Source organism: Diadema setosum, chromosome 8 (assembly GCF_964275005.1).
Source record: "Diadema setosum chromosome 8, eeDiaSeto1, whole genome shotgun sequence".
In the NCBI taxonomy this organism is placed as follows: Eukaryota; Metazoa; Echinodermata; class Echinoidea; order Diadematoida; family Diadematidae; genus Diadema; species Diadema setosum.
The window spans coordinates 9,399,057-9,415,906 of record NC_092692.1 but is presented as its reverse complement, the minus strand read 5'-3'; the positions used below and the strand labels follow the sequence as shown (position 1 = coordinate 9,415,906).

The 16,850-nt window shown below is 38.6% G+C and overlaps 2 protein-coding genes across 2 annotated transcripts in view; both read left to right on the top strand.

Moving 5' to 3' along the window:
• Window positions 1-204: 204 nt before the first annotated feature.
• On the top strand, window positions 205-2,373 carry LOC140231463 (uncharacterized). Its single transcript, XM_072311593.1, has one exon. It carries the CDS (start codon window positions 205-207, stop codon window positions 2,371-2,373), a length of 2,169 nt encoding a protein of 722 aa, XP_072167694.1.
• Window positions 2,374-16,504: 14,131 nt separating this feature from the next.
• The window catches only part of LOC140232341 (dynein axonemal heavy chain 3-like), a 97,856-nt gene continuing 97,510 nt past the window's right edge, over window positions 16,505-16,850 (top strand). The window contains exon 1 of the mRNA XM_072312471.1: window positions 16,505-16,580. Within this exon, the coding sequence (XP_072168572.1) occupies window positions 16,539-16,580 (42 nt within the window). The 5' untranslated portion in view covers window positions 16,505-16,538. The remainder of the gene's footprint in view (window positions 16,581-16,850) is intronic.

Here is a 16,850-nt window from a genome sequence, read left to right as displayed (position 1 = left end):
TTGACCAATCAGACACAGCAGCGGTTTTTCCTATATTATTTCGCAAACACCAGAGGTACCTTCTGCGAAGTTAATATATACTGATATGGAATTGCTTTGAGGTAATCAGAACAGATCGAACAACTCGGCCCAGCTGGTTATTCCCTTCTTTAACCCCCACTTCAATACATCGTCCTGTATAGACATTGCACATGCAAGGTTGAGATGATTATTAGTGGAATCAATATGGAGGCCAGGTGTGACATTTGTCTGCTGTTACTTCTATTTTCCTACATCCATGCTGTACAGCCATATAGCATGCATATCGATTCCCGAAGTACGGTAGTCAGTCGGGGAACCACCGTGGAATTGGAATGTTACAGCGGAGCACGGCGATTCCCGACTGGAGCGAGAGTGGAATGGCGGCGGGAATCATCCTTGATGACTGGTGCACAGACTATCGGACGATGGTCACAGGGCTCAGGGAGTGAACTCCTGGACGGTGCAGACGCTACTCGATATACCTTAGGATCGGCGGGAGAGGTCTCCAGAAATGGTCTCTTTGTTCAGACTCTCACCATTCGAGAGATTCAGAAGGCTGATAGAGGCAGGTACAGGTGCGTCCTCATCGAGACGTCCGGCACTGAGACGCCGTCGTCAAATTATGAGCTGACAGTCAGGTATCCACCTGCGGAGCACTTTCCACATTGCACGGCACTCCCAGATGAGACTGGAGATGAGATAAGTCTTACCTGCATGTCAGAGAAAACCACACCGCCTTTAACCTTGCGATGGTATCGAAATGACTCGTTAGTTGCAGACGATACACCAGTTGGAGATAAGATGAAAGCAGTTTACCGGGCTCAAAGGAAAGACTTGACAAGCACGTTTGAATGTCGGCTGACGTACAACGATGATGTGGAACCGGAAGTTAGCCGGTCATGTTACTTCAGCCGACCTTACATCGCAATTCTTAGGTTGCCCGAGGCAAACTCGGGAGAAAGCAAGTACCACGCATTCGTGCACTCGAATCCTCCTTTCATTTCAGACATATCCTGCGACCTGACAGCCTCCCATGCAACCAGCCGACGTTTTGAACCCGAGTTTCCCGGTTACGGCGTCATGACCATCGGTCCGATAGCTCCTGCAGACAACGGTACTGTCCTCACGTGTCGAGCAGAAAACGCGTTGGGCGTTGCGGAAACGAAAATGACTGTGTACAGTCACAGCGACGGCTCACTCGACGAAACCACTCTGCCGTCAGTCGTGACCAACATGTATCACGAGAACGCCATTACTGCATTTATCGTGCCCAAGAACCCTACTGTGTACATCGGCGAGAGTGTCTCGTTTGGATGCAGCTATAGGTCAGCTCTGCACACTCTTTTTACAACGTACACAGTTCATATCAGATGGACTTTCAACGGTGAGGACGTGCATGGCTCAAAATTCGACGTGCAGGATGATGTTCTCACTGTTCGAAATATCTCACAAGAAGATGACAGAGCGTCTGTGATGTGCATCGCTTCCTTTCGAGATGACATCGATATCTCTGGTAGAAGTGAACCGACAATTCTTCGTGTTCGGGTCCATCCGGGGAGTGTGTCCTATCCACATCTGGCTGAAAGCAAGGGAGGGCAACCAACGGACAAATTCAATGGAACCACACAAATTGCCCTCATCGTCAGTGTTTCTGTCGCCGTCGCAGTGCTCCTGATCGTAATTCTCCTGCTGCTTTTACAGAGAAGGGGAAAAAAGCATCATGAACCCCAGTTTATCTACCAGGCTCCCTTAAGTCCCCAGATCTCTTTTCGCGCGGATTCGAACACCTTGACGAATGGTCAACTTTTTCTTCGCGGGCAGAATCGGGCAACGATTCAGAGCCAACGGGAGCTTCCTGCTGAGCCGACTGAAGCAGCAGGATCCATCTCTGCAACACTTACACCAGTACTCAACCCGACCGGAACACTTGACAAGTCCAACGCAAGCTCTGCCTCGATTGTCAAGGATTCCCAGTATCAGCCGATGGTCGGGGACACGGGCGTGATGCGATCTCGCCAGGGTAGCTTCGCTAGCAGTGCCCACTCGGAACATCACCCTCTTCTCTGCCGCTCGCTTACCCTTCCTGCATCCGGCATGGTACCCATCCCCACCGGCGGATTTCTCCCTTCCACCATGGTGACATCTACCGGTCACCGCCGTGTCCAGCGATCGATGAGTGAGTCACAACATTGTGAAATCGATGAGAATTACGAGGATCCTGACGTCATGCGAGAACGTCGAAAACTGCAAAGGTCTATGAGCAACGACTACCAACAGCCTGTTAGCAACAGATTAGAGAATTCAAATGCTGTCCTTTCTCAATACGCAAACACTTCTGTTGAACAGGAGTAAACTCCATGCTGAATGTATCGTAAGCATAGACAGAATGTCATTCGATCCTCATGTTGATGTAGAGCATGATTACCCAATCAAAATAGTACAAGTTCCAGCAAACTCGGACGGGCAGTAAGAGTGAGATTATTTTTCTTTTAGTGTCGCATGTTTCATGAAACAGTCATATTACTCATTAACCTTTTTTTTTTCATCTTTTTTTTTTTTGCAAATCAAATGAGAATCTGATATCATTGGCCCACAAGTCTCCGAGAGACATGCAAACTAATCTTCACCAAATTTCTTCTTCTTATCTATAAATGAGATCAAAACAAAGAACTTGAATCCTTCATATTCAGTGATTTTTGTATTATAATCAACAGGCAATGATATTATTTTTCTAGTCTTTTTAGTGTTGTTTCGTGCAGTTATGAGCTAAAATATGACTGTTATGATATTTTCGTGTACAAATTATACAAAAATGGGTTCGGTGGTGATCTGCATATTTCATTGTGGATGCGATCAATATCATTCGTCCTAGAAAATATGTTAACTTCTACAAGCTTAAAACACTTCTGGTTCAAGTGTAATTGCGATGAAACTTTCACCATTCTGTTTGTCCAGTTTGTCCATCGGTATCTCACTTTAATGTTTTCTACAGAAGAACTGACTGAAGAGGATATTAAGGTACATGCTGTAAATTCTTCTTAAGGATTACATGGAAACGCAAATGTATAATATGAGCAATCACGAAACTTCATTGGCGATCTTGTGATTTAAAACTCGAAACATGAACACGTTTATAACAGAGGCAACTGAATTGAAATGACTTGTTTTACGTGGCCTCTTTAAAGGAAGAAGCGAGTGTTTGCATGCAAGCAAGTCACAGGACCGACCGCTTCAAAGGGATGTTATAGTATTGGTGGAAATGAGGATTGAGCTTGTAACATTTTGCAACACACTAAGAAACCACTTCTGAAATGTTACAGAGCATAACATTCTGAGAGGAATTCAAAGTGCATTTGATGAAAATTGGTATTGAAATGACTGCGATAAAAAAAAAGAAGAAAAAGAAGAAGAAGAAGATGAAGTTAAAAAAGAGAAACCTTTTACCAGGATCGCTTGTTATGGATATCTCACCCTTTTCAAAACCAATTTTCATCAATTAAAGATGAATTCCTCTTGAAATTTCATTCTCTTTCATATGAGTTTCTCATTATTTCATCAAAAAGTTAGAAACCTGAAGCCAGGTCTCAACCGAAACTATACCATCCCTTTAAGTTCCCTTCACAAAAAGAGGGAGGTACCACAATATCCGTAGTGCTGTAAGCAAAATATTCCTCAAACTTAAGAATAGAAGAAGGAGAAAAAGCAGTAAGAGGGTGTATCACATTTCTAAAGAAAACGTGCATATCACGAGATAGCAATTTAGTATCTTCACTATCAGTGATGTAAAGTCGAAAAGAGTAATAGAGTCGTTCTAATGTAAATACGCTGAAGTGCACAGAACTGAGAAACAATGAGAAATCAATCTGCATTTCGCGCTTATGTAGCAGTTGTGTTGAATGTAAATTACGCAACATTATTCATGTTCATATAGTGTTCTTAACAGGGTCTTCTCTTTCGGTATCCATAGCACTGGGGTAAATCAATTTCATTTCATGTTTTGTATAATTATTCTCATTATGTTGTACGGCAGATTTGCCTGTGTGCGCAATCCTTGTGGAGGGAAAGCCTTGATAGTTCATCTGGAGCGATAACCTGATAATTGTACGCGGAGCAATGCTGATTGTGCCTAAAATTAATTTTGTACAAGTTTTCGATGCAAGCTTTCTGGTAGGATATACCTGTCATAGTGTACATAACGATGATATGAAAAGAACTGAGGGATATCAACGTGCAATTCACTTCAAAGCCGGTATACCTCCACCTGAAACTTTCCGGCCCCACTGTTGTTATATCAGTGTTAAAAAAATGTGCGAATCACTTCATTTGAGTATCGCATTCGTTTTACTGAACTTCTATCTTCATTGTATTTTGTACATGTAAGTATACATCAAGAAAACGAAATATGATACAAATGAGCACGTGTATAGAAATACACAATATGGACGCATTAGCATGAAAGAAAATTGGAGTAGGTGATTTTTTTTTTCTCATAGCAAAGAAAAGGAGAGACAAGGTATACTTTCATTTTCATGTGAACATGTTGGTACATATTGTCACCAAATGTAATCAATACATCTTATTTTCTTTTTATATAGAGAGATGGTTTTCTTTGGAGGATAATTGGGTTTAAAGTTACAATTAGTTTTGTGAGATATCAGTTGATACCAAGCGGAAAGAGAGCGGTGTTGTTTAAATGTCTTCGCCAATTTTCATTTGGCAAGACGATACATGAGAGGTGTTATAGTGAAGAAAAGATGAACCCAAACAAAATGCATGATACATGATCTCGGAAGGAAATTTGCCCGTATCGTAGAGACAATTTGAAAGGAAGTAAACACGTCGATGTTGTTCTCATTCCTTTAAATATTCGACTCTTGTCAATTGTTACCTATTGAAAAGTAGTATAGCAACCCCATGGGAGGTCAATTTGAATTATGGGACATCCTGTCCTGAAACGTGATAATACTTTCTTGATTAAGTATGTGGTGGACAACTTTCATTTTAAAAACCAAGGTATTGTTCTTGGGAGGAGAGAAAATATTCGACTCTTGTCAATTGTTACGTATTGAAAGTAGTATAGCAACCCCATGGGAGGTCAATATGAATTATGGGACATCCTGCCCTCAAACGTGATAATACTTTTTTAAGTATGTGGTGGACAATTTTCATTTTCAAAACCCACGGTATTGTTCTTAGGAGGAGAGAACATGTTGACGATATTGTGACTTTGACTAAATATCAGTTGTTTGAATCAAGAGGTCAATATGGTTAATTATGAAAAGGCCTACTTGATGAAGTTTGTGATGAACAACTTTCATTTTCAAAACCACGGTATTGTTCTTGGGAGGAGAGAATGCATGTTGACGTTACTGTGACTTCGACTAAATATCATGCAGTTGTTTGAATCAGTTTAGCATTTTACCTATCGTTCCTGCTTTTGATATCCTGGTCGTCGGTCATTTGTTTCGCTTCTAAATCTGATATTTTCGCAATTTTCAAAGGTATCCAGGTTGCTACCTCTTATCTACACCAAAGCCCACAATAAGAGTTTGATAAAGCATTTATAGATGTTGCGTGCTTACCAGTATTGTAAGTTACAATCATGTCCTCATCATTACTATTATCAAGGTCAGAAGATCTATTACGGAAATGTTTTCGTAATTATATTAATCTCGTGAGTTTTCTCTTTCGTTTTCGCGGAATTTGTGTGCGTGAGGGTATATGTGTGTGCGTGTTTGTATATATATGTGTGTGTGTGTGTGTGTGTGTGTGTGTGTGTGTGTTGAATATTTGTAGTGTTGTAAGTTATTAGATAACAATAATTACAATATATGATAACAAAGTCAGCTGTACTATGCGTACGCATGCGTAAAAGCGTCGATCGTATATAGGCATTGAAATCGACAGTTTGCTAAACTCTCAGTTCTCCTGCACAGTTATGTTTTCAGCAATTAAAAAAAGAGAACAAAGGAAAACAAACATGAGGATGTAATCAGATAAGATACACGCAAAACTGTTATTGTAATTTTCAGAGGCATACTATATCGTACATATATCGCAATGAATTATAACTAATTGTTTGAGTTGAAAGGATTGTTTTTAGAGAGGTGCAGTAATTTGTGAAAAAAAGACGTAAGTACAAATTCTCACGAAGTTAACAGTATTTTAGCTACGGTCTGCACAATAGTTTAAGCAACTGCTGTATAATGCTAAGCTGTGTCGTGATTAATAAATTGAACACATAGAAACGCAGTCTGTTATTTGAATTTCATTATTCTCCAAATGTCGACAGTATTCGTTGGAAGTGATATGTACAGGGTGGGTTTGAGCAGTTAGTATGCACGGTTTCGTGCTGTTTTGTAAATGTATCGTGTGTCAGTGTCTGTTTCAGTGTCAGTGTGTGTGTGTGTGTGTGTGTTCACCACTGTGTGTTGCTTCTGTTCCTGCCAGATGATCTACTAGGTGTTACAAAAAACATTTCCCACTTTTGATCCTTAACATTTCAAAAACTATGCTCTATTAAGCATCAAAAGTGGGAAATGTTTTTTGTAACACTTAAATTGTGCAAAAAAACAAGAATCGGCAAATGTAGTTTTTCCATATACCATTTACCCTGCCAGAAAAGCTAGGAAAGGAAAAAATTGTTGTCTTTCCGGTTTTGTGTGTGTGTGTGTGTGTGTGTGTTTGTTTGTTTATTTTTCAGGAAATGCGCATGCTTCAGAAATGTGGAATATTATTATTCGGGTAACGAGTTTGGTAAGTGCGGAACTCGTCGATGTTTTTGAGTGGAGGTCACTGATCAGCGGGCGGTGGATGTCACTTGACCTAAATCTGGAATAAAACCGGTGAGCCGCGGAGAGAGCATTTACATTGTCCCAAAAAGAAAAAAAAAACAAAAACAAACAAAAACAAAATCGCACACACACAAGAAAAAACAAAACACCACCAACACCAACAATAATAATAATAACAACAAGCAAATGTAAACAAAAAGGACAAATATCAAAAACCCCAAACCAACCAGCAGACAAACAACAACAATTCACAACGACGAAGACAGCAACAACAACCATAACAAAACCTGAATTACACTGCCGAGTCAAAAGAAAAAAAAAAATCCCTCCAGTGGATGCTTTTCGATTCCGATATGTTTCGTTCTCAGGTGGAAAGTATCATCATTATGAGTGCCTACTCCTTACTTTTCAGCGAAAGGATCAATATAATATAACTTTGGAATTAGGTGAAATCCTAACACATGGTTGCATGGAAGTGTAATTTGGGGAGATATTGGTTATTCCAAGGTTCGTTATTTCGAAACACTCAAATTTCTGAGATCTATATCGAATATGAAAAAGGAATCGTTAATCCGAACATTTTGTGGCGTAATTCCAAAGGTTTGTTATTCTGAAGGTGCGTTAGTATGAAAATGAAATAAGGTTCGCTATTCCAAAGGTTCGTTAATCCCAAAATGAAAAGTATATAATTCAAAGTTTATCTGACAAAAAAAAAATAGGTTTTTAAGTGGCTGAGATATCACAAAAAAAAAAGCGATTGTATTAAAAGGTGGGATCAACCTGATAGAGGATCACTTTGTTTTACTTTGTTTTTAGATATCTCCGCCATTTCAAAACCGAATTTCATGACATGAACTTTTAGTTCTTCTTTGAATTGTATGCTCTTTAACATTTATAAAGTTTTTTGTAATTATCTAACAAAAGAATTTAAAAGCTGAATCCTCACCTCAACCGATACTATCACGAAAGACCCAATTTTTATACCGTCAGAGCTGAATTTGAACACTTCCTTCATCGCTTGTCCATCTTTGTTCTACTTCGGGAGAGTGTGACTCCTGCATGAGTCAGGCTTGTATGTACCAATGTACGGAACGGATGGGTATAGCTTGGTATCGCGTCGCACGTGAAAACAAGAAAGAACAGAAAAAGACTAAGGGAAGGAGAAGGCGAGTATCCGAAGGTTTGTTGATTCGGAAATTACATGAGATTCGTGAATCCGAAAATGAATAACAGGTGCATATTTAACTCTTTTTCGGATGAACTTTACTTTCGGAACAACAAACCGCAATCGTAATAATTCGCGGGTAATTGTATTTATTCTGATTATTGATAAAAAAGCAAAACCTGAAGAGGCATAGTACCCTCCTGCTATGTATGCCCCTCTTCTACAATGCTATGTCATCATCATCAGGATGAGCAATGCATGACGATAAGTAATTATTGAAAGAGGTCATTCAATGGCAGAAAAAAAAAACCCACACATGTACGTGTACTGATCATACCCTTTGGAAAGAACCCTGCAGGCGTAGGACCAATAGTCATGATAGATCAGCAACTTCTATCCCTCATATTTTAACTACTGACAGAAACGGGGATACCCCCAGTGCCCATTCCTGTCCTTCCCGGGTTCGCCACAGATTATTAAATTTTCGGGTCAATGAACCTTTTTTCTTTCATTTCGGACTATATAAAGAACTTTATTTCATTCTCTTTTTTTTTGGGGGGGGGGGGATGGGGATTTACGAGACCATCATTCATTTTTGGATCAACGAATCAAATGAAGCGAACTTTATTGTCGGACTATCGTACCTTTGACATAACGAAACTTAATTTTATTTTCGGATTAACGAACCTTCGGAAGAACGAACTTTCATTTCGTTAACGATAATGAACTTTTCGGAATGACGCCATGACGTTCGCATGAACGATTCCTGTACATTTTCGGACTAACGAACATCTATTGGTCATCGGGAATTTATGTGTTCCGGAATAACGAACCTTCGGAACAACCTTATTTCATTTTCGGATCAATGAACCATCGGAAAAAAACAAACGTCACCCCGTAATGTTTCCCGTGTTTTCCCCAAATATTGATATAGATAACGATAATCACTGAAATGTCATCACCACACAATTCCACTTTTGAACTGAACAGAGTTATTCACTTTGTTTGCATCAAAAATAATAAATATTATATTATAATATATTATAGACATAAGTTTAATAACCTACATATAGCAAGAATAGTTATTAATGACCATAATTATTTTATTGGACGAAAGAAGTCTAGAAAGTCATCGACCAAAAATAGTATGATTTGCGGGTGAACGAAATAAAAAATCATTGCTTTTTCCAGTTTTAAGTGCATAATTATAGTGAAATCACGAGACACTGATTTTGATGAAAATTCCGTCATTACATTCCTCTGGATTAACTCTGTGATTAATTGTCAACTTAAACCCGATTTAAAATGATTCAAATGATCATCATTCAAATGATATATTTGAAGTGACTCTAGTGAAGGACAACATTGATGTTTGTAACATTATTCGTATATTGAAGGCCCCGGATTGAAGGATAAAAATCCGCCGGTTTTGATAAGATTTCTGTTTATATGCTAAAGCTATGCGCTTTCGAAATGTTAAACAGCATTGCCTATTTGATTAACTTGCCTTTGCTAAGTAGTAATTTTCCTCGGCAAAGGAAAGGGCAAAGATTATCTCAATCCATAAAAGTGGGGATAAAGATCATCCCTTTTTTTCTTTTTTCTCATTATTTCATTTAAACAAGGATATACATTCTTATCCCACAAGGCAATCTGATAAATTTCATCTACAAAATCCTAAAACAGTGATGGCTCTGAAATCTATCAGACACACTGGACCTGCTATTTGGAACTCTCTTCCTTCAGAAATTCGAACTTTAAAGTCTATGTATTCTTTCAAGAAAGCTGTAAAGACAATGCTGCTCTCTGGATATCAGTGATCTTATAATGTCAATGCAATTGTATTGTATATGAAATTCCCTCGTGGAATTATCGTTGTTCTGAATTTATTGCGTAATGTTATGTAACCGACCATGACCTGTAACTGTTCACCTGTACCTCGGTGAGAAAATACTTTGCCATGCTTTGCTCTTCAGAGATCCAGGTGTTCTAACTTTGTGTAATAGTGAAAGCAGACAGACCTCTCCTCTCTCCTTTCTCCTATCCCTATCTCTATGCAAGTCATCCCTTCCCTATTTTCCTATATGTTATGTATTATGTACGAGGGCTGCATGCAAATCAAGCAATGCTTATGCTGTAGCCCTTCTGCGTTATTCATTGCATCACTGTTCTGTTGGACATTTATGTACAGGCAATGAAGAAATGTATTGCTGTATATCCTGAAGGTAATGAAAAAACTCATTTTGTCAGCAATTAGTGTTCATGTATATCCATTTATATGTATGGTACCATTAATGTATATGATATATGTTTATGTATCTGCATGAGCAATGATATAATGCAGGAACCAATAAAATCAAATCAATCAATCAAATCAATCAATCAATCAATCAATCAATCAAATTATCGAACTATCTCAATTTTGTCGTGTATTTCCAAAATCCTCGAACGAGTTGTTCAAAGACAGATTTTAGCATGCATGCTTATATAAAAACAACATTTTGACGCCCGTGCAGTCTTATTTTAAGCGGGGTTCCCACTATCACGATTGGCGCCACGATTGAAATCGTGGTCTTAATCGTGAAGCAATCGTGGTGATCTTATCAGATCGTATTAGATTGTATCAGATCTTGAGGTCAATCGTGGCAATCGCGTTAATCGTATAGAACATTTTTGGACGATTCAAAAATTTTCTACGATTAACACAATTAATTTTTGATCGTGATCATCTCATCAGATTTTCTTGGATCGTATCAAAACGCATCAAATCTTATATCTAATCATGCTTCTTAATCGTGTTGATCGGGATCGACTTTTTCACTTTCCTTCTGCTTATTTTGCACATCATTTTGCCCTTGTTTTACTCGCAAATCGTATACATTTTGTATTCCGCGAGGTTAAATTAGGGAGGGGTGGCACAATGAAATATAATATAACAACACAACTGAAACATCCACCAGAAGCAGAATGTTCCACATACCCCACAAAGTAACTTTTGTGACTTTTGGAAAGTGACCATTGTCGTGGATGTGAGGTCACTCGTGGATGATGACTATAAAGATCACTGTCATTATTTTTCACATATCCAATAAGTGTAGCAATACCTCTGCGAAATAATTTTGTTTAAGACTTTTTTGTTGTTGTTAAAAAGTGACATTACTGTATTTTAGGGGAGTTACCTTTCTGTTGTGTGTGTATGTCGGTTTTGTTAAGCACTGTTAAATAAAATAATAAATGAAGCCAAACCAACCAAACTTTCAATACCCCATGAGATACGACATTTTGAAATAAAAATGCATAATATATAACACTTATATAACACATACGGTGTTAGCAGTCAAAAAGATCCCATCCTTCTTTTTTTAGCTTCAATTTCATCACATTTTCTTCATGTATTTTAGAGAAAGGTGAAAACATTTGTCTTGATCTTTTTTTTTTTTTCTGGAGAAGATGGGGCAATGATCTGATCTTGTGTATTCTTTTTTTTTGGGGGGGGGGGGAGGATGAGCACGTCGATAAAATAATCTATTAATTTCTTAGGTTAAATTACAGGAGGGACTATCTGAGGTTGTGGCTGGCCTAGGTGATGCTTTCTATCTGATGACAACGTTATCGTCATTCGCAATACTGCAAAGGTCACGTTCTCATCATCCTTAACCTGTCAAACCTTGCCATCATCAATGGTTGTGGTGGATAGTAGGCCTAATCCCTCTGCAGAAGTTGAGGAAACAATGAAATCCATCGTCATCCGGACTACAGTATTCCCATTCGGGCCCAATCGCATCTTTGGGGGTCGCTTTTGATCCCGATCGTGAAAGATATCTTATCTCAACAGCCCGCATTGGTTCGCGGTATTCGTATTGGAACGTATCAGAACGTAGGTGCACGCACCAAATCGGGGATCCCGATCGTAACGATATAAAAAAAGTGGTAGATCGGAACCAATCATGGACAGATCGTATTGCCTGAACTAGATCAATCGTGACCATATCGCATCGAAGCGAAGCAACACGTATTGACTCGCATAACCTCGTATCCAAACGTGAAATTTCAGACGAGTTCAACGAAACTTCCACGATCAGTTACGAATGTCCAATCGTGGCGTTCGTAATAGATCGTACGATTGTGGGAACCCCGCTTCGACCGCAACACTCTACGATTACTATACACGATTATAAAAGTAGCATAATATGACTGGCTCCACGCATTTCATTATTGATATAGGAATGAATACACTGGAGGTGTTTTTGTTGACCTCAAAAAAGCTTTCGACACAGTGAATAGTGATATTTTGATGAAGAAACTTAGGCATTGCTGGTATACTCATCTGTGATTGGCTGAAGAGTTATTTATATGACAGAAGGGTTTGTCAGACAATGATCAATTCCAAACTTTTTCCGAATCGGTTATCACATGCGGCCACTGCTCTTTATAACTTATATCAACAATTTCGTATGATATTTCAAATTCTGTAATGTGCAATTATACGCTAATGTCATAGGGTTTTGTATTTTTCTCATTCCTTTGTACCCAATATTGCACTTGCTTTTAATGCGAGTTAAGAAAATATGTACAACTGGATGTGAATTATGTATTCTAATAAAGGAGTAACCACATGATGTCTCACAAGCAAAATGTCTCATTAGTCTCGTTACACAACATCCCTCTGAATCAAATTCATCATTTTGAATACTTAGGTTTGTTATGCGATGAGAATTTAAATTGGCAATTTCATATTGAAAACTGGACATGTTGAAAAAGATTGGAAAGATATTCGGATTTCTCGGAAGACTAAGACAATCTGTAAGTAAGTCAAATTTGAAACTGACTTACAAATCTTTCAATCTTCCTCATTTTGATTATGGTGACATCATGATTATATGGCTTATTGTTCAGGAAACATCTCGATAAACTCCAAAAAATACAGAAAAGAGCTGGTCCAATCATATCATCAAGATTATAACCTGACTGTCATGTTTTTGTTCTTGAAATGCACAACGCTTTAAATCGACAACTTCTCGATTAGAGGAGACGTGATCACTCTCTATGTTTGAAATAATAAATAAAATAACTCATTTCTGTTAAAAAATGAAAATTGAATTGTAACTCACTACCCTTACCGTTTCGGACAAACATTAACCCTAAAGGGGCCGGGCTTTTTTGGCTATGCTCAGACCGGGGGGGGGGGGGGGGATGGATTCCGCCCCCCTGAGATCTCGGCCATCGGTGGTGCGATCGCGATGAAATTTTGCATGCGTGAGACCTGCGTCATAATCTACAAGATCGTGTCATAAGATTTTTTGAAAGAATCAATTTCTAATATTAATTAATTAATTATGCAAATTAAGCTCAAGATGATATTTCAGCCTAATCAAAAGCATTGAGAGTCTAATTTTTGATCTGTAAATCTGTTTTAGCATATTCAACAATTGTACATCACAAAAACTTCCAAAACTCATTTCAATTCTTATGTATTTTATTGTTTTCAGAATTTCTTATGTATTTCTCAGTTTTTCAACTTTTGTTTTTTCTTTGTTTTTTCATTGGAAATTGTCACTGACCACTTTTCTACCATAATTAGCACAAAATTAATCAATGAAAGTGATTAATTGTAAAAATAATCAGGTTTCTATGACTTTCATGACAGAGCACTGTTTTCCATAGGAAATGTACACAAAAGTACAAAATTGTGCCCGTTTTGGGGTGACATTCCGTTACAAACATGGGCGTGGCTTCGCAAAAGTGTGCGCGGACGTTGCAAATTTGGTCTCAAAAGTTGCGCGAGACTTGAACGAAGAAAGTCAAGAAGCCTCGCGACGAGGCCTTCTCGCGTTACAGAATTATAGCGCGAAACGTCGGGGGGGGGGGGGGGGGGGCGGATTCCGCCCCCCGGCCCTTTTAGGGTTAAGATTTATATCCAAACCAAGAACTGAATATTTGAAGCGATCACTTAAGATACTAATGTAGATATACTAAGCAAAGGAGTGCAATGACCCCATCCCAGTGTTGATATAATTATTCAAATCTGAAATAGGTATGCGGTGAGGTCATTGCCCACTCATTCATTATAGTTTTTTTTTTTTTGTGAATAAGAAATGAATGTTTTATTTCAATCATTACAGGTAATAGAAGCTATATGGGTTGCTTATTTTATGTATTATTCACTTTTTTTCCATTGATTTTTTTTCTTTCCGTTATTTGCATGTTCCAATATGATATTCGTTTTTCCAATTTAAATTGAACATTCAAAGAATATTACCATTTGGCACAAATTTATATGCTGTGTTTCTGCTAGAATCTTGCAAAGGACAAAATGTACAGCAAGACTTTTCCTCATTCCACAACGGGGAATGCAACAAAAGCAAAGAGAAAATTTACACGATAACTAGTCTGCGGTAATGCAAGCACTTCGGATGAAATCGGGAAAATTCGGCGAAGGTTCTACTGACGTCATAAAATGGACCATTCAGTGACCTACAAACATCAAACGTGTTTGGCGAGTTTCGGTAGCTTTCAGGGCCGGCGGAGTGTTTTCAAGAGTGGGGGGACACTTCATATGATTCTCTTCGCTTTATGTTGCATAAATCTTTTCCTTGTGGTCGGGAATTGTAATAATGGGGCTGGCTTAAACTCTACTTGCAATTTCATGAAATATCATTCATGTTTGATATCTTTGAATTGGCAATTTATTAAGTAGAGGCCTATTTTATATCATTGTATGTGTAATTTTGACGTTCTGGACCCTATGGACTAGACTGCAGCGATGTCACGATGGAATCGCTGAAAATGGACTATCCAGTTGTCTTTATTGTCTTTTATGTTATGGGAAATAAAGTCAATCAGTTAATCAATCAACACCTTGAGTTCTTTCACTTTGATATTTTTATGCACAAATATTTTCAAAGTTTTTCAATTCATATTTAGATCATGAGACCTTCCCATGCAGTTTCTGTTGTTTTGTTTTGTATAATATTGAAATATGTTCTAATTGACACACGTTGCGGAACACTGCCATGATTATTATTATTTTTATGGGGGGGGGGGGGAGGGGGAGGGTTAATATTTGCCTATCAAGATAATCCGACATGTATAGATTCTTCCCCTGCATCTATGTTATCACACGGATAGGTTTCATTAATTTTATGTGACGACTATGCTTTCTTGAGAAATTCCACAACCGAAAATGTTATTTGTTCACGCTTTCATATAGCTGATAGGCCTATACATTTCTTTTTTTTTCTGTCGATATCATATTTCTGCAGCATATAAAGCAATGTCTTAATTCTTTAGCCCACACTCCCGGCGTCAAACGGTTACTGCTCGTTATAACTCCGAGAGTATTCCCCCCGAAGGTTCGTTACTTCAAGGTTTGCCTTGTGCTTGAATAAAAAAAAAAAATTGGTGCACTACGAATAAATAGGATTGTTTAATCTGAAAATCAAATAGGGTTCGAAAATTCTCCGATAGAGTGAAAAGGGCTTGTTCGTTCAAAATTGAAATGATTTTCGTCCATCCAAACGTGCAACACATTATATTGTAAAGCAATCGAGCGACACTGGGCGAAGGTTTTAGAGGGGTAGTTGGCCTACCTTTAGATAATATGGTAGCCCTCCCAAACATGAGAGATTTTGCATTTTAGAAATAGAAACTCAACTACATTGTGCGCACTTTTGATTCTATATTTGTACATTTTTTTTGTAAGATGATAATTAGGCTGTTTAAATTGTAAAGAAAAAAAAAAAACTTGCTTCATTTTCTGATTAATGAACCCTGCACATTGCGTTTTCGAATTAAACCTTGTTTTGTTTTCTGTCTTTTTCACATAACATAACTTTCGAATCAACACTATTAACATTCGAATAAAGAAAACCCAGTTCATTTTCAAAGTGAAACCCCCGGCAAAGGTATATTAATCTTGTGCATTCGGAATACGTATGAATCTATAGGAATGACGCGCATTCTACAATGGTTGGTCAACTGAGCCAACTAAGGACGAGTTGTTTGGCTCCCGTGCCCTGGTTCTGGCCCATGGCAACCAACATCCCCGGATGTTAAATAACCTAGTGCAAGGACGCCATCGACGGACAAGATGGACGCCGCCATACATACCAACTTAGACACAACGACGACCTTGTATGAAAGATGATTGAAAGATTCGTTCGAGGAGATCAGTATCATGGGATGTGGCAGCAGGGATTCACAAAGCTAAAGAGCTAATTACACGATATAAGACTAAGTATAACAACCGGAAAATTTCCTTGTAACCGTCTTTACAGTCACCTGGTCGAGAGACTGCGCAGATCTACCTTTTCTACACTGTGTGTGTGTGTACTTTCGTCATCGGTATTGTCGGTTTGATGCCTACACACCGCCGCGGGTACTGGGTGGGCGATCGCGGCGTCTGCCATGGTGTTATGGTTATGCTGCTGTGACCCGAGCTCGAGCCGGCCGCTACAAAATTTGTCAAATTTACTTCTACAGTAGGATCGATAGCGTCAACACCTCGACATTTCGAATCCGGCATTTATCCCCGTCATTTAGTCCGCCCACACTTCAAAATGGAAAGATCAGGGAATGCTACCGTTGCTGAAAGATTTAGGGTAAAAAATGTGGAATTCCTAATCAACTTTTCAAAGTCAAGTTAGTCTAAACGTTAGAGTTTCTAACACCAAAAGTCTAGAGTTCTAACGTAAAACTAAACGTGTTAATACTGTAAGACTCCAGTGGATCTAGGCTAAGTGACATCATTGACTGTTCAATGATGTTATTAATATGGCTGATCTTGTAATGTTGTATGGTTGAGTGTTTATGAAATTGGTAGCTCTTCTAGAACTCATCGACCCCCTTTTTGAAACCGACCGTGTAGTTTT

What these genes read in the sequence shown, in the direction of transcription:
- LOC140231463 (XM_072311593.1), top strand. Translation starts at nt 205, where the DNA reads ATGATTATTAGTGGAATCAATATGGAGGCCAGGTGTGACATTTGTCTG.